Source organism: Oncorhynchus keta, chromosome 29 (genome assembly GCF_023373465.1).
Source record: "Oncorhynchus keta strain PuntledgeMale-10-30-2019 chromosome 29, Oket_V2, whole genome shotgun sequence".
In the NCBI taxonomy this organism is placed as follows: domain Eukaryota; kingdom Metazoa; phylum Chordata; class Actinopteri; order Salmoniformes; family Salmonidae; genus Oncorhynchus; species Oncorhynchus keta.
The window spans coordinates 40,527,270-40,554,584 of NC_068449.1; the positions used below are offsets into that span (position 1 = coordinate 40,527,270).

Below are 27,315 nucleotides of genomic sequence, written 5' to 3' on the forward strand. Positions count from 1 at the left end.
ACTTGTGGGTAAGTACAGTGTGTCAGTACAGTGTAATAACTTTACTGTAACTGTGCTGTAAAGTGTGACCGTGCTAGCCTGCTAAGCGATCACAACATACACTTTCTGTTAGGTTTGGATAAGGCTTATGTGATTTACAGTGCAGAAGGACACCCCTCATATCCTGCCCCCTCTGTGTCCCAGCCAACAGGTGGACCGCGTCTTGGGGCAGAACGACAGGATTCGGTCGGACATGTTCGGGGAATTGCTGCAGGCGGCAAACACCATCGATGACCTACGTAACTGTCCGGTATGTTGCTCATTTTCATTATGAACCACAGTTTGATGTCTAATATCCAATGTGATGTATTTGGTTTTGATAGACATGTGGCCATGCTGTTACCTATGCAGCCAGAAAGTTGGTGCTGAACAATGTGAGTGCAATGTGCTGTCATCCCAGCTTCTAGCAGTACATGACTCCAATGGATTTTTTATGTAATCTTTGACCAAAATAGAACTCCTTGTCCAATCAAATCACTCTGTTAGTCAATTATGTAGTGGATGGAGATTGTGCTTTTTGAACTGTGAAAGTCCATAACTGTAGCAATGTTCATGATGTTATTTGTTTATAAATCACGGTCCATCTTCTGAATACAGAAAGGATCTAGCGATGAATGGATTCTACCAGCTATTCTATCAGTATCAAAAACATTCTGTGATTGATTAACTATAGGACACATCTTCACATTAAGTGTTACTCTGTAAATACTACAATACTGTTTTATTGAACTGAACCTTAACGTATGACCATCAGAACAATATATTATAGCTACTGTACCTGCAGTATCCCAAAGCAAGTGAATGCAGATCCAGACAGTATTTAATTCAAACCCGCATCGAGCTGATTTCTTCTCTCTGCATTCTGCTTTGTGACTTTATGATGGAACAGGCCTGAAGGAGAGGCAGCCAGACTAGTGTTAGGGATATAAATAGCAGTTATGGCTTATCCACTGTTGCTCTCTCATCTCGATTGGCTAGCACCGGTCTACCACTTCAATGTGCGTCAGCCCTGGTGAAAGTGCTTTGTTCCATTAACCCTTTCTACTGTTCCTGGATCAAAAAATCTTATCACGCAGGATTATTAAAGATAGATATTAAAGCTATTTTGTATTTTATGTAATGAAAGTTGTATTACATTTTTCATATTAACAACATTAAGAATAACTAACAACGTGTAAATAATAATTATAAAGGATGAGTAAATAGTTTATTGATCATTATAAACTGAGTGGTTTGAGCCCTGAGTGCTGATTGGCTGACATGGTATATCAGACTGTATACCATGGGTATGACAAAACATTTATTTTTACTGCTCTAATTTACATTAGTAATGGGTTTATTATAGCAATAAGGCACACCTCAGGGGGTTTATGATGTATGGCCAATGTACCACGGCTAAGGGCTGTTTCCAGGCACGTTTTGTCGTGCTCGGACATGCAATGTCAACTGTGGGACCTTATACAGACAAAATCATGTCCAATCAATTGAGTTTACCACAGGTGGACTCCAATTAAGTTGTAGAAACATCTCAAGGATGACCAATGGAAACAGGATGCACCTGAGCTCAATTTGAATCTCATAGCGAAGGGTCTGAATACTTATGTAAATAAGGTATTTCTGTTTTTTATTTTTAAAACATTTACAAACAATTCTAAACGTGTTCTCGCTTTGTCATTATGAGGTATTGTGTGTAGATTGCTGAGGATTTTAAAAATATATTTAATACATTTTAGAATAAGGCTGTATTGTAACAAATTGTGGAAAAAGTCAGACAGTGAATACTTTCCAAAGGCACCGTATGTGCATATATTAGCATTTTCCTTATTTTTCTCAGCATAGACTTTGTATGAAGATACACATCACAGTATTACAACAGTTTGAGTGTTTTCGAAGAAAAAAAATCAATATTTCTTAAGGATCCTCTGTGTTGTGTGCTTATTGTTTAACCATTGATCTATTTTAATCGGCCATTTTGATACCTTAAGGAATATCCACCAATGGCATATCCTGTGATAAATTACACTGGTCACTCAAAACATTTATAAAGTATATATAGCCCACACTTTAGATGAGGCTGCACAAAAATACTTAACTAATGATTAGTAGATGGTTTATGAGGACTTATATTCTGGAATCTTATTCATCGTTATTAAATACTTTAGAAGTTGTTCATAAATGTATGACTCACTAGGTTACTAACATTTACAAATGTGGAAGTAATCATTAATAAATTAATAAACTATTTACTAATCCATTATAAATGCTTTATTCCGTGGAGTTATTATAAAGGACTACTATAGTTCTGTATATATTATAATTTATGATTCCTATATGTTGCAACATGTTTTATGGCAAAGTTGACAAGGTTGCTGGAATAAAATACATAGATTTATATGTAGATTTCTGCCTTTAATTATCTCTCCTGGATGATCGTTTCTCATCGTCTTTGCAGAGCAACTGTGGCCAGAGCATCAAGATCCGTCGGGTTCTCATGAACCACCCAGAGATCGTCACCATTGGCTTTGTGTGGGACGCAGAACAGTCTGACCTTACAGAGGACGTGGTGAGGTCACTGGGTCCACATCTCAACCTCTCGGGGGTAAGAGTTAAAGATGCACAATGGAAGTTTAGTCGCTAATTGTTTACCTCAAATTTGGCTTGAGGGTTGACTGTATGGTTCATATACATGATTATGTAATATTAATACATTTATTTGAATAATAATACAGAGTAAGATAACAACAATAATACTAAGTATATATATATATATATATATATATATATATACCATTTAGCAGACTTTTATCCAAAGCAACTTAGTCATGCAGCACACATTTTTGTATGGGTGGCCCCATTTCCAATCGAACCCACAAACCCCAGGCATTGCAAGTGCCATGATCTACCAACTGAATCACACAGCACCCCAATCCCATTCAACCACACAGTCCTTCATTTTAGAATATTTTTTACTCTTACGTGGGTGTCCATTTTATGTCATTTCTGCAGTTTTTTTATCCCATTTCAGTGGACCCTTTTGGTTTTAAACGCACCCCAGAGGCAAATCTTCAGTATACATGATACAGGATATACAGTTTCATCTGTAAGATTTCCTGTTTCCCCTTTTAACCGCTAAAATAAAGTAGCTACGCCTCCATTTTGAGGAAAACAACTTAAAAATCTTAAAAGATCTTATCATGAAAGAAAACAAAAAAACTCTAAATCAAACGTTTGCATGTATATGAGATATTACAAAATATGAAAAAGCTGACAGCACTACAATGTTACTACAGTTATTACTGTGTAATTACATGTATAGTGGAACTTTAGGTGTAATTACACTGACTGCACCTGCCTATGTAAGTACCATGTAAATACATACTGTATGTATTAAGGACACTTATTGTAAAATGTGACCTTGATATTATTCGTAAATCCTTGCCACAATCAGGTATAACAATTGTTAGTAGTATGCAGCAATATGTCATTGTAATTACACTGTACCTGCCTTTGTAACTACCATTTAAATGCATAGTTATTTAGGGCCACATATTATGAAGTATGATCAAAGAACAAGATTATGAACACACATTTCAAATGGGAAATGGCTCACACCAATTTGTAAGTCGCTCTGGATAAGAGCGTCTGCTAAATGACTTAAATGTAAATGTAAATGTCAAAGAGACAACATGATTGTCCAATGATTATGTTCACATTCCAGTCTGGCTAAATCCTATCAAGGTCTTGTGAGATCTGGCATGCGTATTAGGGTTGCTTGAGTATTAAGCAAATGTCAATGTTGGTTGAAGAGTCCTATCCTAATTGATCATCGGTATGCCATCTTTCATGTATGTCATATTTCAGCTGTTCTACCGGGTCACTGATGAGAACGCCAAAAGGAGTGAGTTACATCTCGTGGGAATGATTTGTTTCTCCAGCAAACATTACTCTGCGTTCGCTTATCACAGCAAGTCCTCAAAATGGATATTTTTTGATGACGCCACCGTGAAAGAGGTGAGTGTTCAAATGAACGTGTTGGTGTCTGTTTCAAATGAATTGAGAAAAATGCTTCTAATATCTCATAGATGATCTATTTGTGCAGATGTTGCAGAATTCTTGTCAAAACTTTGAAAACCACCTCAAAAGTGTTCTCATGTGGAGATAAGTCCCAGGCCATCAATTCAGTAGATCCAGCCACATCAAATGAATCGGAACATTAAGGACCAAATCATATCCAGATCTTATTCGGTGCTTATCTTTTCCATTCATTTGGTGTTGGCAACATACTAGTTGCTAGCGTTTAGTCTCAAACATGTCAGTCACACATTAAAACATTTTCACTTTTACGTTATTTTTGTGTTCTTCTTAGATCGGATCCAAGTGGAAAGACGTGGCCTCTAAATGCATCCGGGGACATTTCCAGCCACTGCTCCTGTTCTACACTAACCTGGAGGGGACCCCAGTCTCCAGCGAGGATGCGCCAAGACAAACGATTATGTGTCCCCGCTTCAAAGCCCACGCCAAAGTGCCAGGTAAGACGAAACCTTAACGGTTGGTTTACATGTGTGTCACAATGAGTCGTCACAAAAACAGTTGATTTTTAGCTGCTACCCTGGACTCGTTACTTTTCCCATCGTGAGCAGAGTGTGAGACACTTTATAAAGAGTTTTTGGCCTTGTGCCGCACTTCAAATTCTTGAAAATAGAACTAGAGCATAATGTCATGGAAAGTTTTGTAGGTTCGAGGTTATATTGAAAGTAATGAGTGTCTCACGTTCAGCCAAAATGTAAGTTTCCAGTGTAGCAGACCTTTATGGGAGGTGTGGGGCGTGGTAGGTGAAGGGTCGTTAAACATTCACTTAACTAACCTGGTGCAAAAATGTTGGTAAAACTTTACTTAAGGCATTTGATGTGATCATAAGGCATTGTAAGACTTCGTTTCACAATTGTCCTGTGGCTAGCTCAGTGTCTTTCCTAAATGGCCTTGCCCATACACAAGGTTCTATCTAGATCACACATCCAACACCCACAATACATTTTCCCTCAAATATTGTAGCTGTGGAAAGAGAATATGTACTATTCTGCTTCTACTACATGCGTAATACAGAGGCCTACAGTACACAACGAACACTGTCATCGAGAAAAAAACATCCTTTTAATGTGATGGCGCCTGGCATTGTTTTTAAAAGCACTCCCCTGGGGAAGCGATGGGTGTTGCGATTGTCCTCCCTTGTCGTGTGCAGAGTTGAACTTGATACGAGGACGATGCCTCTGTGACATGCAGATTACCACCCGCCTCCCTGCCTAATCCCTGCTCTCCCTGCTATCCCTGCTCCCCGGGTCAAGTGCGCTTGGTAGCTTTCACTCCCTCCCGTGATCTCCCATCCCGCGTTTGTTCCCATTCTCTAATATGCGTTTGCTTTCGGAAATGGTGCCCTGCCCTTTGAAACGGACCTTTTAGCCTGGGCGTTGTATCTGGTCATCTCTTTTGGAATGGGATTTGATTTGTATTGTTATGTGGATAAGCGTAAGTAATTATGTTGCGTTATTGTTTGATGTGGATTATTGGTTTATATAAGGACAGATATTTGTGAGGATGCTTTTGGGCAGTATTGGCCAGATTATCAATGCTGTTGATAGTTTTTTCAGACATTGTTAACCGGCCTTAGCAGTGCTCTTGTCTGAGAATAACCTTTTCCCGATTTGCAGATTGTCTGGTCAGGAAAACGTAAATTGTGGGCTCGCCACAGACTACATAAATACTTGTTTCATGTTGAAATCCAATCTAATAGAAATACACTGTTACCATGCCATATTTAGCTAATTTTGTAAAGTAAACAAAGACTGCAATATTTCAGTCATATTGCTGCACCTGTGACAAAGTAAAGCAAAAATGAAATTTGTGGGTGATGGGACAATCAAACCTCACTGGTTGCCCTATATACTGTAGTCACGCATGCATTTGACGACTCCCGCAATAACATCTGCTATACATGTTTATGTGACCAATAACATTTGATTTGATGACTACTGATGAAGAGTAGCTGGTATGCTGTAACACTGGTTAGGTGTCCGAATTCTCTACTTTTCTCCAGAAGTGTGCACTCACAAAGTGGACGCTCCTCCCCATGCATTTAAAAGCATGATCTAAAAAGCTTATGAAATAATTTACCTAATTGTGCACGTGCGTTGATTCCAAAAGCAAGAAAATTGTTTTGAGGGTGTCACGACTTCCGCCGAAGTTGTTCCCTCTCCTTGTTCAGGCAGTGTTCGGCGGTCGTCACCGACCTTCTAGCCATCGCTGTCACGATCGTCGTATGGAGGAGACCAAAGCGCAGCGTGGTGTGAATGCATAGTTAATGGATGACGAAAAACCTAAAACACCTACCTAAATATGGTTCCCAATCAGAGACAACGACAAACACCTGCCACTGATTGAGAACAATATCAGGCCAAAACACATAGAAACAGACTAACTAGACATGTAACATAGAATGCCCACTCATATCACACCCTGACCAAACAAAACATAGAAACAAACAACCCAAATAATGGTCAGTGTGACAATTGTTGATCCATTTTTCATTTTCCATTGGTTTTGTCTTGTCTTCCATCACACCTGGTTCCAATAGGAATCAGATATTAGTCTGGGCCTTACAAGAAAGCATTTTGAGGGCCTGATGTGGCTCCAGAGCCATGGGAGCATCCACCGTATTCTTTGCACCAGTCTCCTCCTTTTAAACCTGGATGGTTCCAACCTTGAAATGTGGACATCTATAAGTACCTAGGTGTCTGGCTAGAAAACTCTCCTTCCAGACTCACATCAAACATCTCCAATCAAAAATCAAATCCAGAGTCGGCTTTCTAAACAAAGCCTCCTTCACTCACGCTGCCAAGCTTACCTAGTAAAAACCGATCCTCGACTTCGGCGATGTCATCTACAAAATGGCTTCCAACACTCTATCAGCAAACTGGATGCAGTCTATCACAGTGCCATCCGTTTTGTCACTAAAGCACCTTATACCACCCACCACTGCGACTTGTATGCTCTAGTCGGCTGGCCCTCACTACATATTCGTCGCCAGACCCACTGGCTCCAGGTCATTTACAAGTCCATGCTAGGTAAAGCTCCGCCTTATCTCAGTTCACTGGTCACGATGGCAACACCCATCCGTAGCACGCGCTCCAGCAGGTGTATCTCACTGATCATCCCTAAAGCCAACACCTCATTTGGCCGCCTTTCGTTCCAGTACTCTGCTGCCTGGGACTGGAACGAATTGCAAAAATCGCTGAAGTTGGAGACTTTTATCTCCCTCACCAACTTCAAACATCAGCTATCCGAGCAGCTAACCGATCGCTGCAGCTGTACATAGTCTATAGGTAAATAGCTCACCCTTTTTCACCTACCTCATTCCCATACTGTTTTTATACTGTTTTTATTTATTTACTTTTCTGCTCTTTTGCACACCAATATCTCTACCTGTACATGCCCATCTGATCATTTATCACTCCAGTGTTAATCTGCAAAATTGTATTATTCGCCTACCTCCTCATGCCTTTTGCACACATTGTATATAGACTGCCCATTTTTTTCTACTGTGTTATTGACTTGCTAATTGTTTACTCCATGTGTAACTCTGTTGTCTGTTCACACTGCTATGCTTTAAGGTCGCAGTTGCAAATGAGAACTTGTTCTCAACTAGCCTACCTGGTTAAATAAAGGTGAAATAAAAAAATAAAAATAAATAAAAACCCGTGAAGGCAAGTGAAAATGTGTACACACAAAGCAGCAGGGTAGAGAATTGGTATGCAACATGGGCTGGCTAGATGCTACCAAGAATGGAGTAAACTAATGCCAGTTGCTGTTTAAGTGAGGCAGAACACCTTTGGCAAGGATAGACACAGTTTTGTGACAGGCCAACTACTGAGCTGGGTCATGTCATGTGTCGTAGAAAAACAACCAAAGGAAAACACTTGTGGAAAAAGTGCAACTTTGTGATAATGTTTTTTTTAAATGCATTGTCCAATGTTGCATTTTATCTTACAGCAGCTGTGGCCAGCTCTCCTCCTGTGCAGTTGGCCACCACTGCAGGATTTTATTCTAGTCCTACTTTAACATACTTTATTCTGCTAACTGTTGAGAAAGTCAATCAGCTGGGTTAGTGTAGGGCTTGAACAAAGGCATTCATACACATAGTTTGCGTTCCAGACCAACTGCATTGCAGATGTTGCATTACAACAACAAATGGTTGTGTGCCACGTCATTCACTGCGCAGTTAAGCATCAAATTGCTATATCATATGATGGGGATAGCTGACATGTTAAACACCCATCCAAGCGTTCTGAGATCTTGCATGCATCTGAAATGTAGTCAGCCTGGAACGTGGCCATTAGCTCTCTCCTCATTTCACTGAATGCCTATCCGATGTTCTGCTTCTGCAGTAGGGATGAAGAAGTTGGATGCCATCCGGGAGAATGCAGGCCCATTCCGCTCCAACCAGGGGCCCTATAAGCAGATGCTACTTCCACCCTCCACCTCAGGCTACAAAAGAGGTAAGATCCGGGTTGAGGCCAGTAGGCACAGAACTGTAGAAAATGCTTGGAAGCATATTGAACCTCATTTTCGTTTTCCATTTCAAAACGTTGTACTTCGGGGTGCTGTGCAGAACATGACCCAGACTTGGCTTTTGGCAGAGGAAGACAACTAAGATTTTTTTTTAAAACTCAAAACATAATAAAAAAAATTTGTGTTATATTATATGATTTTAAATGCATTGTATCCACATCGTATGGTTGAATTGTGTTTTTAAATTGTAAAATAAATCAAATCAAATGAGCTTGTGTTGTAACTCATGTGTCGTCCCAATCCTGATATCCATAGTGAAAGGCCCACCTTGTAGTCCCAACAAATCCCGGGTTCCTTACAAGGAGACTTCCCAGAGGGTTGTAGAAGGGATAAAGAAGGAGGGCGAAAGAGGCCGTCGAAAACCAGATCCACACAAAGGTAAAGTGCACTACAGTGATTGTTATACTCATAAGGTAACATTTTACTGTACTTTGAGGGGTACCTTGAAAAACCATGACAAGCGCTGATGACATGTGTAAGAACCAGTATATTGTGTCCATACTCTTTTTGTCAAAACAGTTTTAGCTTACAGTGGCAGATAGAAATAACTTGCACAAAAATTGAAATTACTATTCATTGAATCAGAGGCAGTTACTTGTCATTGACTACCACAAACTTAATGTTGTGTGTGATGAGTGAACTATTCAACCAACCAGTGCTACAACCAAAATCAATGTATGTATCAATGACTGTGTTAACCTGATTGTAGATTATTAAGATACAAGGGTTTTCTCCTCAAGATTGGTTGGATGATTTTTCACATTGTTTATAGACACATAGTATTGACTATGATGTGATATGATGCGGTGCACATCCAATAGATTGCCTGAAGGGTCACTTGGATAATGTTTTGGTGCATTGTTTTTTTAGATGTGGCCCCAAACCAAAGGGCAAACTAAGGGTAGCAATATGGAGTCAGGAAATGTTTTACAGGACTGGCCAATCTCCAAGAAAATAGCATACCATCTGTTCTACACAGATAAAGTTGTCTCAGGGCAAATAGAACCATGTAAGATGGAAATAATTGGTTCCAGAGTGCTTCAGTTTTTTTGTGTAGTTCTAATCCTAGGTTTTATTATTTGTGTGACCTGCTTTTCTAAATTTTAGTATACTTTATTATTCTTACATTTTCAGTTCAGAGGTAAGTTTTCTGATGAAGCTAAACAATGTGCTTTGCATTTTGCCAGTGTTTTCCAGAAGACCATGTGACATTTGTCCCAAAAGTGCCCTCTCCAATCAGATTTTTCTACCCAAAATTCCACCTAAAACAGAATATACAGAGAAAGATTATGTAATATTGTCTTTTGGAATATCTGGACGATGTTGGAAGGCATTGTATCCTATATCAAATATCTTCAACTTTTACGATATAAACCTTGGACCAAGTGCAGGAGATTATCTTCTCTCAATCGAGCCATTCATTGTTCAACATTTATCCAATCCTGAGAAATATATTTAAAAACCACCTAGAATAAGTTTATACGTAGATTGTAGGCCTAAATACATTTTACGATGCTACACAAGTACAATATGCATGCTTGGCACACTACATTTACATTTACATTTAAGTCATTTAGCATACGCTCTTATCCAGAGCGACTTACAAATTGGTGCATGCTGTTTCTTACATATGTAGGATCTTAATTTGATCAACCTGTTGCAGGAGAACTTTCGAGCAATCTAGGAAAATGTAAATGTGTAGTGTATTTGAGGTTTAGAATTTCTAAAGTTTGTAATTTCCACTTTGAAATTTCAGACTTGATCTGCCCTAATGTAACAACCCCTACAAAAATGTCCATTAATTATAATCCACATAATAATTCACATTTCATGTTGCTGCAGGATTATTGTCCTGCTGTTGCAAACTGGCACACATTAAGATCCTACATCTGTATGTCACTTCCTGTTTAGAAATGTCCTATGCCAGATCCCCACCTGAGGGCGGGCAGAGGCAGCACGCTGACCAGAGGTTGCGAGGCGGCAGTGGAGCCCGGGCTGACAAGTTGTCATCCTCCCACCAGAGCAGAGCTTCCCAGGACCCAGACCCACGCTCTCAGTCCGGTGCCCTTGGCGGACACAGTTGGAGACAGGAAACCTCCCCTGGTCACCAAGAACATGACGGCAGCCAGGACGCGTGGGATAAAGGCAGCAGGTTGGGAGCGGGCCATAACAAAGCCAAGCCCTCCTGGAGGCCAATCCGGGAAGTTCTGAATGTGGACAGCGTCTTGAACGACCTTGAACGGCGACAACAACAGCAGCACTATGGCGGTGGTGGTAGCCTCCGGCTCGCTAAACCCTCCTATCAGGAGATCCCGCATGGCAGCGAACAGGACAACCGGGACTGGGAAAAAGAGCGGGAAAAGGATAAAGAGAGGGAACGGGACCGTCTCAGGATGAGGGAAGTGTGCAAGCAGCAGAAGTGCTTGATGACAATTTACGAGGACGAGCAGCGGCAAGAGACAGAGAGCCACAGCTCCCTCGAATCGGAGGGCAGGGCAAGTGGGCACGGCGACCAGGGCGGTGGAGGGGATGGAAGCAGCGGGACTAGGGCCAAGGGCGGGGCCAAAGCCCTGTTGCGCAGCGACACCTGGACCATCCAGAGAACTGAGTCGGGATACGAGAGCAGCGACCGGCTGAGCAGCGGCTCCACCAACCCTGACTCGCCAGGGGTGGACAGCTTTGCCGGGAAGGAGCAGCGGTTGACACCAGAGGTGCAGTCTCCGAGGTATGATGGCAGACTGGGGTTTAAACCCAGCTCTAGAGACCTGGCTTTAGCCTGCTGAGCTGAAATCTAGGAGCATAGATTAATGCCAGGTGTGCATTCACAAAGGTGGACTTTGTTTACATTCAAATCTTGTATTAAGTGACTGTAATGTTGTTAAGTTTAATCGAGTTCATGTGTTGACACCTAATAAACATGCCTTATATTTGTTTATATAGATGTTTTGTCTTTTCAGGGGACCCATGTGTTTCCAGACAATAATACAATGAATTTAACACTTTAAAAATGTCACACAAGGATAGTTGTACCACAATGTCCATCATAAACTTAGTCTCTTGGGTGAAACACAATGATCTTACTCTCTGAAGTCCATTTTGGCAGAGTTGTTTCAGAGTTTAAATCTTCTTTTTTTTTTTTTGCAGGGGTCAGCTTCACCCAAACAGGTGCGATTCAAAACCTGATGCGGTACGCTCCCCTTTGCATCCAGGTAAGTGGATGTTCTGCGCTTTCGAGCATGTGTGTTTAATATATATAAGTTGTACAGATGTATGATCTTAATTTGATCACTCTTTTGTAACTGAGAATTTTTCTGCACAGTGGGAAATGCAGATGGGTTTCATGATTTACATAAATTCACTGAAAACACGCAAAAACACATGGTTATATTAACAGTACTTCACTTTTCATGAAGCCTAATTTTGGCCGGCTAATAGCCTAACCACTAATATAGCCTAACCACCGATCCCGCAACATTCTGCAGGATTATTTTTGCTGCGACAATACTAGTCAATGAATATCCTACAGCTGTAGTACAGTATGTTTAGTGAAGGTTCATTGTTTATAGTTTAAACTGAAACTGAGTCATGTTCTCTCTAAAGGACAGTTTGAAAATGTACTAGGGTGGGAGGGCTGCTCCAAAACGGGAAGGTTGCCTAACTTTTGTTTTGCTTTGGGGAGGGTTGTGTGTTTTTTTTTATTGGGCAAAGGGGAGGGTAGTACATTTTTTCCCCTGATTTACATTCACCATTTTGCAGGTTTTCATGAATTCCATATAGCCAATTTCCTATATTTCCTATATTTCCTCATCTGTTTGTTTTATTATTAACGTTGTGAGAACAGCAATTATAGATGATTTGAAGCTCATTAAATAATGATCTGAGAACATGTTCCAATAAGACGTTTAATAACACTGCTACATTAGGCTAACTGTTTTGAACTCTCCAAGCACAGATGGTACACATTATATTCATTTCCTTATGTTCTCTATCCAAGGAAGTAGTCCACTTTGCCACCAGGATGGAGCTAGCATGCATCGTTTGTTTTTTTTACTCATACCAAGCTGTTCATTTTAGTCAATTCAAACAGACCCCATTTGAAAGGAAACAAGCCCTAAATAAGGCATACGGGGCGGCAGGTAGCCTAGTAGTTAGAGCGTTGGGCCAGTAACAGAAAGGTTGCTAAATTGAATCCCGAGCTGACAAGGTACAAATCTGTCGTTCTGCCCCTGAACAAAGCAGTTAACCCACTGTTCCTAGGCCATCATTGTAAGTAAGAATTTGTTCTTAACTGACTTGCCTGGTTAAATATATATATATATTTTAAAACAAGATAGTGGATAGAGAATGTTTTCTTGATGTTGAGAATGTGCCCTCAGGAAAAAATGCACACCCCTTTACTTTTTCCACATCCACATTCCACTTTTTCCACAGCAATTTTCAAATCTTGCCATCAAGACAATTTAAGTCACAACTGTAACTAGGCCACTCAGGAACATTCAATGTCGTCTTGGTAAGCATCTCCAGTGTATATTTGGCCTTAAATTGTTGTCCTACTGAAAGGTGTATTTGTCTCCCGCTGTCTGTTGGAAAGCAGACTGAACCAGGTTTTCTTCTAGGATTTTGCCTATGCTTAGCTCTATTCCATTTATTTTTATCCTAAAAACCTCCCTAGTCCATTCCCATGACAAGCATACCCATAACATGATGCAGCCACCATCATGTTTGAAAATATGAAGAGCGGTACTCAGTGATATGTTCTGTTGGAGTTTCCCCAAACATAATTCTTTGTATTCAGGACAGGAAGTTAATTTCTTTGCCACATTTTTTTGCAGTTTTACTTTAGTGCATTATTGCAACAGGATGCATATTTTTATTATTATATTCGATATAAACCTCATGTAGGTTATTATTGTGGAGTAACTACAATGTTGTTCCATCCTCAGTTTTCTCTGATCACATCCATTAAACTGTAACTGTTTTAAAGTCACCCTTGGCCTCTTGGTGAAAGTCCTTCCTCTCCAGCAACTGAGTTAGGAAGGTCACCTGTATCTTTGTAGTGACTGGGTATATTTATACACCATCCAAAGTGTAATAAATAACGTCACCATTGTCATAGGGATATTCAATGTCCGCTTTAAAACAAAGAACGTTCTAAGAATGTTATTTAAAAATAGATACAGTGCCTTGAGAAAGTATTCACACCCCATTGACTGTATTATGTGTCATGTTTTGTGTGGACCCCGGGAAGAGTAGCTGCTGCTTTTGCATTAAGAAAATGTCTACTCCTGAACATATTTAGGCTTATCATAATAAAGAGGTTGAATACTTATTGACTCAAGACATTTTAGCTTTGAATATGTTATGAATTTGTAAACATTTCTAAAAACATAGTTCCACTTTGACATTATGTGTGTTATTTTGTGTGTAGTAGGCCTATGTCAAACAAACTCAATTTAATCCATTTTAAATTCAGGCTGTAATACAACAACATTTTGAAAAAGCCCAGGGGTGTGAATACTTTCTCAAGGCACTGCATCTATTTTTAAATTACATTCTTAGAACGCTCTTTGAACGTTAGTAATACTTTCTTGTGTTTTTTATGGAAAGTTTTCTTAATGTTCTGAAAACATGACTTAATATAGAACCATGAGGAAACCTGCAGAAAACATTATCCTGGAGTACTGAAATTCACACAGAAGTACGTTGTTTCTTAATGTTCTCTGAACATTCTGAGAACATTACTTTAAATGGAACCATGAGGAAACCTTTAGGAAACGTTACGCTGAAGTACTTAAATTCCCTCCTAAGAAACATGGTTATCAGAATGTTACACTACATGATCAAGGGTATGTGGACACCTGCTCATCAAACATCTCATTCCAAAATCATAGGCATTAATATGGAGTTGGTCCCCCTTTTGCTGCTATAACAGCCTGCTTGCAGAAGTGTTTTAGGGAGTGTTGACAGTGATGAGGGGTGGTCATTTGACCGAGGGCCCCTTACGGACGCAGGCAGTGATCGGTGAGATCCTAGTTGAAGACAGCAGAGGTGTATTTAGAGGGCAAGTTGGTCAGGATGATATCTTTGAGGGTGCCCAAGTTTACAGATTTAGGGTTGTACCTGGTAGGTTCCTTGATTAACAGTCATTTGATTAATATAAAGAGACTTCTGTTACAAAACACACAAAGGTTTCATGACATTTGGAGATTGTCAAACCAAGCCTTCAATACTGAGTAGGGAGGGATGTAATTTCGGTTTTGTCCAGACTGACATACTCTTCTTGGTTCTGGTGTTGAAGACTCAAACCACGATGATAAGCGCTCAAAGTCGGTAATCAGTATGCAGTTATATGTTGCTTATTGGTTGTGTGTGGTGCATTGGCGTAAGAAACCTGTTGATGGAAAATGAATTGCATATATTTACTATAATTATAAATATAGCATCACCATGTGGAAAATACGATTTCCCCCTAGCTGATCGTTGTCTGCAGCCGGCTCTGGTCGTAGTGTAATGATACAGGCAGGGAGAGTGAGCCTGTCCGTCCGCGGTGGTCGGCAAACCCTCAACTTTCTGAAGTTGATATCCACGTTAATAAACACAGGGTTGCTACAGTTATTGTTATTTATGGTGGTAATCATTATTTTTTGATTTGAGGTGGAGGGTGTGCAATATATTTCTTTCATATGTCAAACTGTCCCTAAAGAGTTCATAACACCAAATCTCTCAGAACACTTGAAAAATGGTGTTATTCTTACAAAGGTTTAGCGTTATACCTGCAAAATCATAGTAATAGTTCTAAATCAATACAGTACATAATGTATCTTCTATCTATTGTGATCGAAATGTTATACTTCATTTTCATCACACTATCATAGTGCAACCCTTGATAAAATGTTCAAACTGTATTATAAGACGACTTTGTATATACATCTGAGCAACGACAAAATCCTCAGTGTTTTGAAAAGAGTATTATCTTCCCCTCCCCCATACCAACGTTTCAGGGAAACATAGGCTTTAAAAAAGAAGGAAAAGCAGATTAAGGGACTGTTCATTTTGATCCCCTGACTTAATGGTGCTAGATTATGGCCAACTGGATATGGGGGTAATAGGCCCTAAACACAAAGGACCTTTGTCATGATTGTCAGAGCCCTGGTGAGTTATGCAAAATCAAGCCCTTCAAATCTCTTACGTTCTAATCTGCACTAGCTATTTAAAATACATGACGATATCCGAGAAGAAAACGCTAATTAAACCTAGTGTGGAAATAGATTTTGAGCCGAGCTAACAAATGGCCTACTGTTGCTACTGTAAATAGCAGTACTGTAAGTAACACGTCAAAATCTCTCAGACATGTGTAGTGTACAGTAGGATATGTGTTGTGTTGTACTGTAGGTCTCTGACTATTTTCCACACTGAGAATGAGGGTAGGCAAAATATAAAAATACAGTAACATCCTGACTTGATCATTTGTTGTTGTCATGTTGAGAGGGAGATCTTATTAAACCTTGCCTAGGCTCGACCCTATTGACTTTGTTTCCTAGAGGGAGTTTGTTGTGGTCTGCCTTGATAGCTATATTCTAGATTTGTAGATTCTGTGCTCGCAACATCTTTTGACAGGATGCACAAATCCTATGTGAATTTGAGGGAAAAGATGACCTTCTATTCACATTTGATCCTATGTGTATTTGATGAAAAATATGATATTCTATGCCATTGTATCTTATGTGTATTTGAGGGGCCAGAGTATGGCATTTTTGTCAAGTGTTCAGAGGCTAAAGAGGACATTTTAGTCACATAAAAATAAACATTTTAAACACCGTATGAGTGAGTAAATGTACACAATGTCAATTTGGATTGTGCGCTGGTTGACTGTTGGTCTCTAGAATGCCAAAAAGTTGATTTAACCTGTTCACCCATTAAGCCCCTCCACATTCATTAATCTGACAGTAATCCCCGAATGCTTGTTCAGATGCCGCAGCTGGACTTGACTGTTTCCGCCTTAGTCATTGTTGTTAATATGTTAGCTTGTGTGTAGAGCGCTGTGTTCTCCAGTAGGATATGTTCCCCGTAAAATATATAAAAGCTAAGCTATTCAAAGCTTTTATTGCAACTGAATCAAGTGCTGGCCCCTTTTTTACATTTTCATGTGATCGAGTGTTGGCTGCAAACACTCTTTCATAGTTTTATGCAAGAGCATAGAGTTGAACATGTTTTATCCCTTCACCTGAATATGTTAACTTATAGCAATGCTTCCTTCTACAGTCAACCTGTGTGAATCTAGAGCCAAACCGACTCCCACAGCTTTTATCCTTGCATGGACCTCAGAGGCAGGAAGGGAAAAAAAATGACGCTTCTATTTTTAAAGTGGATGAATTTAGCATGCATACTGCCTCCTGCCGTGCTGACCGTCTGCCGATTGGTCAATCCAGCAGCAGGGTCAATGGCGGTGGAGATCAACCCTGTGGTGCCATCGTGCGTCAGAAAAACAGAACTGCTTTTACTCCCCCAACTCACTGGCACTGTGAGACAAATAGGCTATCTCCCTGAAGATAGGCCCTTCCCTATTTCTCTTGCTCTCTTTCTCTCTGTCTCTGTGTCTGTGTCTACCTGCTTGTCCATCCCTCTCTCTTCTTTCTTTCTTTCTTTCTTTCTTTCTTTCTTTCTTTCTTTCTTTCTTTCTTTCTTTCTCCTGCTCTAATGTCTCTCCTGTGTGTTGCTCTGTTCGTTTTTTTCTCTTCTCTGCGATTAGGTGTTATTTTCTTTGTGTCTCTAGAAAATGGTGGTTAAAATGAAAATGTCAAATACTTATTCCTAATTTATAAATCATGAATAAATAGACCTGATTAACTGTTGATGTCATTTATTCAATGGAATCACCCCCAAGTTGTATTACTTTTCCCTTCTGGACAAAATATCAAGATTTATCGTGGGGAAAAACTATCCATACTTTACAAATAATGTAAATAAATAACACCATAAAATGTTGGTGATTGCATCATTTTGGGGTTTCATTTTCATTTTGTCCTAAGCAGTGAGTGTGTTAATTTCAGCTTTGTCTATTTTTCTTCTAGGTAAACATCAACTGACAACTCAGGGAAAGAATTGTGACCATCAAGTTTCACATCTCCTGAAAAGTAGTCCAAGTTCAAGGTAATGTTATGTTGATATGTTTAATGTCGTTAATTGTCAATGTGTACATCCATATTTTGTGCATTTAGAAAGTATATTGTGTTCTATTCTACAGACAGAAATGTAGATACAGCCCCTGTAGTTCTAAGAAAGGAGCTGGTCTGGAGAGGGACGCCAGCTCCTCAGACAACAGGAGCAGTCACATGATGGAATCGCCAGAGATGAGTAACAACAACAGAGGTGGTCACCATGGCGATAGCCCCGCCCTGCGGCGCTTGGGTGAACCCAGCAGCTCGGAGTGGAACAACTCCGACAACCTGACTGGGAATCTCTCAGAACCAGAGGACAGTGCCTACCGCTCCAGCAACAGCAAGCCCCTTCTGTCCGAGTTGCCCTGTCCTCCCCACCACCTGGCCTTCCACCAACCCCCCCTTATCGAACTGGAAGAGCCCTCATCCCAACATCAGCCCATCACGCCACCACTACCTCACCCCAAAGCCGCCCAGCGAGCTTCCCCTCACCAGGGGGATGTTGGCCGCCACTGCTTCCATCCCAGGCTACTCCAGGAGCCCTCCCAGACCAGCCCCCGGCCCAGCGTCCGGCCCACCTCGGCCTCACATACCCCTAGTCCCAACCGGAGGTCGGAATCCAATGGCCCTCTGCAGAGGCCCTCGTCGGGTGCCAGCTCCAAGTCGGGCTCGGACCCAGAGAGGAGTAACCCGTCGTCGGGCGAAAGTGAGGAGAGGCTGCCCATCTGCAGGCCACCTGGAGCCGAGTCAGCGGCAGCCCAAGGGGTTTCCCTCACCACGTACTTCAGCGTGGACAATTGCATGACGGACACATACAGACTTAAGTACCATCACCAGCGACCCCTCCTACTCTCGGCTATCGTGCCACGAGCACCGACGGAGCCCCGAGAACATCCCAGCCACCACCTGCACCCCGCAAACACACACTCCATGCTAGACCCACCCAAAACCCGGCCTGATGCAGGTAAGCTTGTACAGTCACAGCGGCTTGTAAAATCACCTACGGACATTCATGTACAGTACACTGTTCCAAAACGACATGTTCTCCTCATACTGTACAAGTGGTCTCAACAGTAAAATTACAACTGTAATGAAGCATAAATATTAAAGCATCCAAATATTTTAAATGCTGGCATCTGCCCAAAATTTGCTTTGACGTCATCTGTAAAAAAAATAAAAAAAATAAAATTAAAATGTCATGTGTTTTTGCATTGAGTTCATCTTCATCTATATTGTTTTATTTTTTTCCTCGAAAACAGGCCATAACTGCAATAAGCCCACTGCAAAATGGAACCCAGTGACAGCCAGAGCACTGGATGAGCGTGGCTATTTGTGATGGTATTACCTGGTAAGTGATACACAGTTCCTCTTTTCAGCACTTTTTTTTAATGGCTCCGCTACCAGGTCCTTCTATGAATACAGATGCAGTTTATTTTGTACAAACATTACTGCACGGCATGCTGCACTCGCCTGAGTCAAAATCAGTGAGAGAAGGTACCAAATCATTTAATTTCCCTGGAGATAATAATGCATGACATTTCGTATTTTAATTTAATGCAGTAAAAATATATATTAATCTGTATACCAGGATTTAAGCTGTTCATTACCACTACTCAGGACATGCACTGACTTTGCTACTTATTGAGGAAATATTTGCTGACAGTAACCATGTTTCCATCCACCGTTTTTATGCGACTAAAGTGATAGCGTATTTTTTTTTAAACATGCCAGCTGTGATGGAAACCGTTTCAATACAATTTTATAAATGCCGATAGATCATTTGTTTGTGTAACGGTGGCAGACCAAAATGCAGCGTGGTTTCTATTCATGGTTCTTTAATAAAGGCTCTACACATGAACAAACTAACAAAACAAGAAACGTGAAAACCCAAAACAGCCCTATCTGGTGCAAACACAGAGACAGGAACAATCACCCACCAAAACCCAACACCAAACAGGCTACCTAAATATGGTTCCCAATCAGAGACAATGACTATCACCTGCCTCTGATTGAGAACCATATCAGGACAAATATAGAAATAGACAAACTAGACATGTAACATAGAATGCCCACTCAGATCACACCCTGACCAAACAAAACATAGAAACATACAAAGCAAACTATGGTCAGGGTGTGACAGTTTGTTCGACCTGGGAATTGTTTTGTCTGTAAAATGTATCATGCGAGAAATGGTGGTGGAAACGCCTTTATAGACATGTATTGATATAATAGCCATCATATGGAAGTAAACTCGGAGTCACAAGATGATATGGTGTGTGGTCCTCCCACTATGGCTTGGAAAACCATGAAGTTCATTAGGCTACAGGTGATAAGTGATGATGAACTTCACATGGTGGTGAAAGTACACATTGATCTTGATGCTCCTTTCCGATATATATCGAAGGTCTTATGCTGGTGACATGATGATCGATGCTTGACTGCCATTTGACAAATACAAATATTCTCGCTCTTATATATAATAATCTCATCATGTAGACTAGCCTACCCGCACAGACTACCCGCACTGTATCTGATAGTTGCTGGTTGAAAATACAATCGACACATTACCGTATTATCAGCAGGTTTGCATGGGCGGGAATGTCGGCTTTCCATGGTGACATCACCATGCGGTAAATGGATTAATTGACCAATAACAAAGAAAGTCCCAAACCTCTGTGCCAGTGACAGCCAGTTTTCAGTTTCCCCCTCCCCACTCAGACCACTCCCAGACCGAGCAAATGTTTAGTTTCAGAAGGTTTTTTTTATACTAAAAAGCAATTGTTTCCCATTTTAATGGAAATCTATTACAGTACGGTACTTAATTGTTACCCAGAAACGATTTGATATTGATAAATTAACAGCTGCATTGGGCCTTTAAGAAATGCACTAACTAAGCTGCTCTGAATAAAGGTGTCTGCTAAATGACTAAAATGTCAACTTAAACAAGCAAAAACAAGAGCTGAAAAATGCACAACCAATAAACCAGACTTGGGTCAAATACATAGGTTGAATACTTTAAAATATATGTTCATCAGAAATATTTAGTTTGCGTGGTGCACTTCTTTTACTGTTGTGTTGGTTTCATTGTACTCAACCAAATGAAATGAAACTCCCATGTATTTGAAAATATTTTACATTATATATTTTACCCAAGTCTGCAGTACAAGAAGTGTATAAGGACCAGAAATGTTTTTAGTAACAAGCTCTATAGCACATTGGTAATGTGGGCCTCTGTAGCTTAGCTGGTAGAGCATTGTGCTTTGAACACAGGACAGTGGGCCTAGTGGTTAGAGCGTTGGGCCAGTAATGAATGGTTGCTATACAAATCCCGAGCTGCCAAGCTAAACATCTGTCCTTCTACTCCTGAGCAAGGCAATTAACCCATAAACAATTTACGTATGCTTTGGATAAAAGTGTCTGCTAAATGGCATTTCTTTCTTGGAAATGTACTCATGGATGTATTCATGGCGTACACATACAGTATGATCCATATCATAGTAATCTAATGTCCTCTTCTTACTCATAGGTCTGATGTCCATGGAAAATAATCTATTGAACTGGATGCCAAAGAGTCTGCTGACTGGAAAGGTGTTGCTCCTAGAACTTCAATTGAAATCAGTGTCAAATGCCAAATCACTGATGCACTGTGGGGTTACAGAAGTACTTATATGTATTTTGAAGTAAAGATAGTTTGATAGTCCACTGTCAGAGAGAAAAATGTTTATGTATGTTGATAGAAGAGTTGGAAGTTGGAAAGGGCAGTCCAAGGCATATTACAGTAGAATATAATGATAACCTGTTGAATATACACTTGCTACAGTGTGACATTGACCTCTGGGATCAAGAGGTGTATCTTTTGGTTTAAGGTAATGTGCATCCCTGATTGTGTGGCCAACACAAATTTTATTTCCGAATATGACCACCAAATTCAGCAATCACAGAATACAAACACTAACATTGTGTTTGCATACTTGTTATCCTGCTGAATAGACAACTGTTACAATGTTAGCCAACCTGCATGAGGACTTATAAAGAGGTAACAATAGTGATGTGTAGAGTATGAGCATGCGCATGGCATACTTTACATTTGTATCCAACCGACAAATTCCAATTGGTTTATGTTATTGGGTCTACTTCAATTATATCTTCACTTTTTGGGGGACCTGCCTCCATTTGTCCACGTACAGTACCATGCATGTACTTTATAGGCCATGAGAGACATAAAAAGTACATGCATGGAGAGACATTTATTTCAACCACTGCTAACTTGACCAACTTTAGCCACTGCCAACCAAAAAGTAAAAGGAATGATAGGGGAAAGCTCACTATGTTCAGAATCTGTGGCAAAATCACCTCTAAGTAACATCAATCAATCAATTATCCACTGCTCTAAAAAATAAAGGGAACACTTAAACAACACAATGTAACTCCAAGTCAATCACACTTCTGTGAAATCAAACTGTCCACTTAGGAAGCAACACTGATTGACAATACATTTCACATGCTGTTGTGCCAAATGGAATAGACAACAGGTGGAAATTATAGGCAATTAACAAGACACCCCCAATAAAGGAGTGGTTCTGCAGGTGGTGACCACAGACCACTTCTCAGTTCCTATGCTTCCTGGCTGATGTTTTGGTCACTTTTGAATGGTGGCGGTGCTTTCACTCTAGTGGTAGCATGAGACTGAGTCTACAACCCACACAAGTGGCTCAGGTAGTGCAGCTCATCCAGGATGGCAATGCGAGCTGTGGCAAGAAGGTTTGCTCGGTCTCTCAGCGTAGTATCCAGAGCATGGAGGCGCTACCAGGAGACAGGCCAGTACATCAGGAGACGTGGAGGAGGCCGTAGGAGGGCAACAACCCAGCAGCAGGACCGCTACCTCAGCCTTTGTGCAAGGAGGAGCAGGAGGAGCACTGCCAGAGCCCTGCAAAATGACCTCCAGCAGGCCACAAATGTGCATGTGTCTGCTCAAATGATCAGAAACAGACTCCATGAGGGTGGTATGAGGGCCACAGGTGGGGGTTGTGCTTACAGCCCAACACCGTGCAGGACGTTTGGCATTTGCCAGAGAACACCAAGATTGGCAAATTCGCCACTGGCACCCTGTGCTCTTCACAGATGAAAGCAGGTTCACACTGAGCACGTGACAGATGTGACAGAGTCTGGAGACGCCGTGGAGAACGTTTTGCTGCCTGCAACATCCTCCAGCATGACCGGTTTGGCGGTGGGTCAGTCATGGTGTGGGGTGGCATTTCATTGGGGGGCCGCACAGCCCTCCATGTGCTCGCCAGAGGTAGCCTGACTGCCATTAGGTACCGAGATGAGATCCCTTGTGAGACCATATGCTGGTGCGGTTGGCCCTGGGTTCCTCCTAATACAAGACAATGCTCGACCTCATGTGGCTGGAGTGTATCAGCAGTTCCTGCAAGAGGAAGGCATTGATGCTATGGACTGGCCCGCCCGTTCCCCAGACCTGAATCCAATTGAGCACATCTGGGACATCATGTCTCGCACCATCCACCAACGCCACGTTGCATCACAGACTGTCCAGGAGTTGGCGGATGCTTTAGCCAGGTCTGGGAGGAGATCCCTCAGGAGACCATCCGCCACCTCATCAGGAGCATGCCAAGGCATTGTAGGGAGGTCATACACGCATGTGGAGGCCACACACACTACTGAGCCTCATTTTGACTTGTTTTTATTTTTATTTATTTTTTATTTCACCTTTATTTAACCAGGTAGGCTAGTTGAGAACAAGTTCTCATTTGCAACTGCGACCTGGCCAAGATAAAGCATAGCAGTGTGAACAGACAACACAAAGTTACACATGGAGTAAACAATTAACAAGTCAATAACACAGTAGAAAAAAAGGGGAGTCTATATACAATGTGTGCAAAAGGCATGAGGAGGTAGGCGAATAATTACAATTTTGCAGATTAACACTGGAGTGATAAATGATCAGATGGTCATGTACAGGTAGAGATATTGGTGTGCAAAAGAGCAGAAAAGTAAATAAATAAAAACAGTATGGGGATGAGGTAGGTGAAAATGGGTGGGCTATTTACCAATAGACTATGTACAGCTGCAGCGATTGGTTAGCTGCTCAGATAGCTGATGTTTGAAGTTGGTGAGGGAGATAAAATTCTCCAACTTCAGCGATTTTTGCAATTCGTTCCAGTCACAGGCAGCAGAGTACTGGAACGAAAGGCGGCCAAATGAGGTGTTGGCTTTAGGGATGATCAGTGAGATACACCTGCTGGAGCGCGTGCTACGGATGGGTGTTGCCATCATGACCAGTGAACTGAGATAAGGCGGAGCTTTACCTAGCATGGACTTGTAGATGACCTGGTGCCAGTGGGTCTGGCGACGAATATGTAGCGAGGGCCAGCCGACTAGAGCATACAAGTCGCAGTGGTGGGTGGTATAAGGTGCTTTAGTGACAAAACGGATGACACTGTGATAAACTGCATACAGTTTGCTGAGTAGAGTGTTGGAAGCAATTTTGTAGATGACATCGCCGAAGTCGAGGATCGGTAGGATAGTCAGTTTTACTAGGGTAAGCTTGGCGGCGTGAGTGAAGGAGGCTTTGTTGCGGAATAGAATGCCGACTCTTGATTTGATTTTCGATTGGAGATGTTTGATATGAGTCTAGAACGAGAGTTTGCAGTCTAGCCAGACACCTAGGTACTTATAGATGTCCACATATTCAAGGTCGGAACCATCCAGGGTGGTGATGCTAGTCGGGCATGCGGGTGCAGGCAGCGATCGGTTGAAAAGCATGCATTTGGTTTTACTAGGGTTTAAGAGCAGTTGGAGGCCACGGAAGGAGTGTTGTATGGCATTGAAGCTCGTTTGGAGGTTAGATAGCACAGTGTCCAATGACGGGCCGAAAGTATATAGAATGGTGTCGTCTGCGTAAATTGGTGATAAATTTGATTTCCACTGATAATTTTTGTGTGATTTTGTTGTCAGCACATTCAACTATGTAAAGAAAAAAGTATTTAATAATAATATTTCATTCATTCAGATCTAGGATGTGTTATTTTAGTGTTCCCTTTATTTTTTTGAGCAGTGTATTTATAAAGCCCTTTTTACATCAGCAGATGTCACAGTGTGTATACAGAAACCCAGCCTAAAACCCCAAAAGCAAGCAATGCTGATGTAAAAGCATGAACCTAGGAAGAAGAGGAACCAGGCTTTGAGGGGTGGCCAGTGCTCTTCTGAATGTGCCGGGTGGAGATTATAAGAATACATGGCCTTTAAGGCCAGATTGTTCTTCAAGATGTTAAAACGTTCATAAATAACCAGCAGGGTCAAACATTAATCACAGTGGTCATAGAGGATGCAACAGGTCAGCACCTCAGGAGTAAATCTCAGTTGGCTTTTCATGCCCGAGCATTCACAGGTCGAGATTGTTGAAAGAGTAGATCCGGCATAAGGTAACCGGTTCGATAAACAGGTCAGGGTTCCAGGCAGAACAGCAGAAACTTGATCAGCAGCACAACCAGGTGGACTGGGGATGGGGACAGCCAGGAGTCGCCAGGTCAGTTAGTTCTGAGGCATGGTCCTAGGGCTCAGGTTCTCTGGGAGGGGAGAAAGCGAGAGAGAGATTTGAGAATTAGAGGAAGCATACTTAAAATCACACAGGACACCTGATAAGACAGGAGAATTACACCAGATAGGACAGACTGACCCTAGCCCCCCGGCACATAGACTATTGCAGCATAGATACTGGAGACTGAGACGGGGGGGTCGGGGGCCCTGTTCGACGAAACCCCCGGACAGGGCCAACGAGGCAGGATATAACCCCACCCACTTTACCAAAGCCCCCACACCACCAGAGGGATATAAACAAACCACCGACTTTCTACCCTGAGACAAGGCGGAGTATAGTCCGAAAATATCTCCCCCACCGCACGAGCCCAAGGGGTGCAAAAACGGACACGAAGATGACGTCGAGAATAGTGAAAAAAGCTAGACCCCTCCTAGGGACGGCATGGGAAGTCAGTGACTTAGCCCCAGTAATTGGATCAAAGAGAATACCAGTGGAGAGAGGGAACCAGCTAGGCAAAGACAGCAAAGGTGGTTTGTCACTCCAGTGCCTTGCCATTCACCTTCACACCACTGATTTGAAGGTATTTAAGTTGATTTTGTCGTGCAATGTTGAACATGGTGAGCTTGCCCCTATCACTCCCATTGTTAGTAGTGGCTATTTAAACAAATCAAAGCTGTGGGTGACAGTTTATCTGGCTCTGTAGACTACTTTCAGAGTAAGTGGAAAAAATAGAGTCTGAAAACAGTGAAAATAACCTTTTAAGTTGTCATTATTATTATTTGTTTATTCAGTGAAGATAACGGTAGGGATTCAATATGATCACGGGTTATAGACATTGTAGCTTTTAAAGGCAATGTTCCCACATTCACGGAGATCCTATTCACGGTAAGTGCTGATAATGTTGTCTCAATCTGAATATTAGCATAGTGTCCCAAGGTGTGGAATACTAATGTATGCAAGCATGATGGTGTCAATATGTTTTTGTCAATGCCTATAACCTGCGATCAGATTCAATCCGGGCCAAGGTGTGGGACACTATGCGAGCATGATTGTGTCAATATGTTTTTGTCAATGAGACCCATAGTATCGCAATTTAAGGTGCAATTTATTACAATTTTGATAAAGATGATAGCAAGTTGTCCTCTAGATGTTTTTGAATGAAGCCAAACAAATATCATTCACATTAGAATTCATTTTATACCGTTTTCATTGTATAAGTCGGGTCATTTCCTGTCAAAAACCAGGAACAATAACTTCTACTTATTTTCATGTTTTTTTTTTACATAAATCATTTTGATATTTCACATTGTGATTGGAAAATAGGAATACATTATTTATTTTTTAAGTAGTCTTAAGTCAGTTAAGGACAAATTCAGCCTACTGGAGAACAGTGGGTTAACTGTCTTGTACAGGAGCAGAATGACAGATTTGTACCTTGTCAGCTCGGGGACTCGATCCAGCAACCTTTTGGTTACTGGACCAATGCTCTAACCACTAGGCTACCCGCCTACATGTTAGGTAAATAACCCAATGGGAAATGGCTTCAGTTTTGGTGATAAAAGGCCCAGTGTAGATTTTTCCCGTGTTCTATATATATTTCCAAACTATGAGGTTGGAATAATACTGTAAAATTGTGATAATTATAGTGTAAGAGCTGTTTTGAGCTGTTTGAAATTTCTCAAAGTTTTGGTGAGAGGGAGTTTTGGCCTTCCATGGTGACGTCCCCATGCGGTAAATTAGTTTTTAGACCAATAAGAAAGAGAGTTCCAAATCTCTATGCCATTAACAGCAGAAACATAATTTTGTAGTTTTTGTAGTTTTCCCCTCCCCAGTCAAACACTTCCAGACAGTCCTAGGAAATGTCTTGCTTGAGAAATTGCTATTTCCTAACAAGCTATTTTTGTTTCTTTTTGACCATTTTAATTGAGAACAATCACA

The 27,315-nt window shown here is 41.2% G+C and overlaps 1 protein-coding gene across 1 annotated transcript in view; it reads left to right on the top strand.

Annotated features, from left to right (window-relative positions):
* LOC118362895 (inactive ubiquitin carboxyl-terminal hydrolase 53-like) overlaps positions 1-27,034 on the top strand; it is a 47,408-nt gene extending 20,374 nt beyond the window's left edge. Inside the window, exons 8-19 of the mRNA XM_035743615.2 lie at positions 184-289; positions 2,492-2,638; positions 3,901-4,050; positions 4,406-4,568; positions 8,478-8,588; positions 8,917-9,039; positions 10,573-11,386; positions 11,806-11,870; positions 17,733-17,811; positions 17,906-18,783; positions 19,079-19,167; positions 21,346-27,034. Of these exons, the coding sequence (XP_035599508.1) occupies positions 184-289; positions 2,492-2,638; positions 3,901-4,050; positions 4,406-4,568; positions 8,478-8,588; positions 8,917-9,039; positions 10,573-11,386; positions 11,806-11,870; positions 17,733-17,811; positions 17,906-18,783; positions 19,079-19,155 (2,713 nt within the window). The 3' untranslated portion in view covers positions 19,156-19,167; positions 21,346-27,034. The remainder of the gene's footprint in view (positions 1-183; positions 290-2,491; positions 2,639-3,900; positions 4,051-4,405; positions 4,569-8,477; positions 8,589-8,916; positions 9,040-10,572; positions 11,387-11,805; positions 11,871-17,732; positions 17,812-17,905; positions 18,784-19,078; positions 19,168-21,345) is intronic.
* The last annotated feature ends 281 nt before the right edge of the window (positions 27,035-27,315 follow it).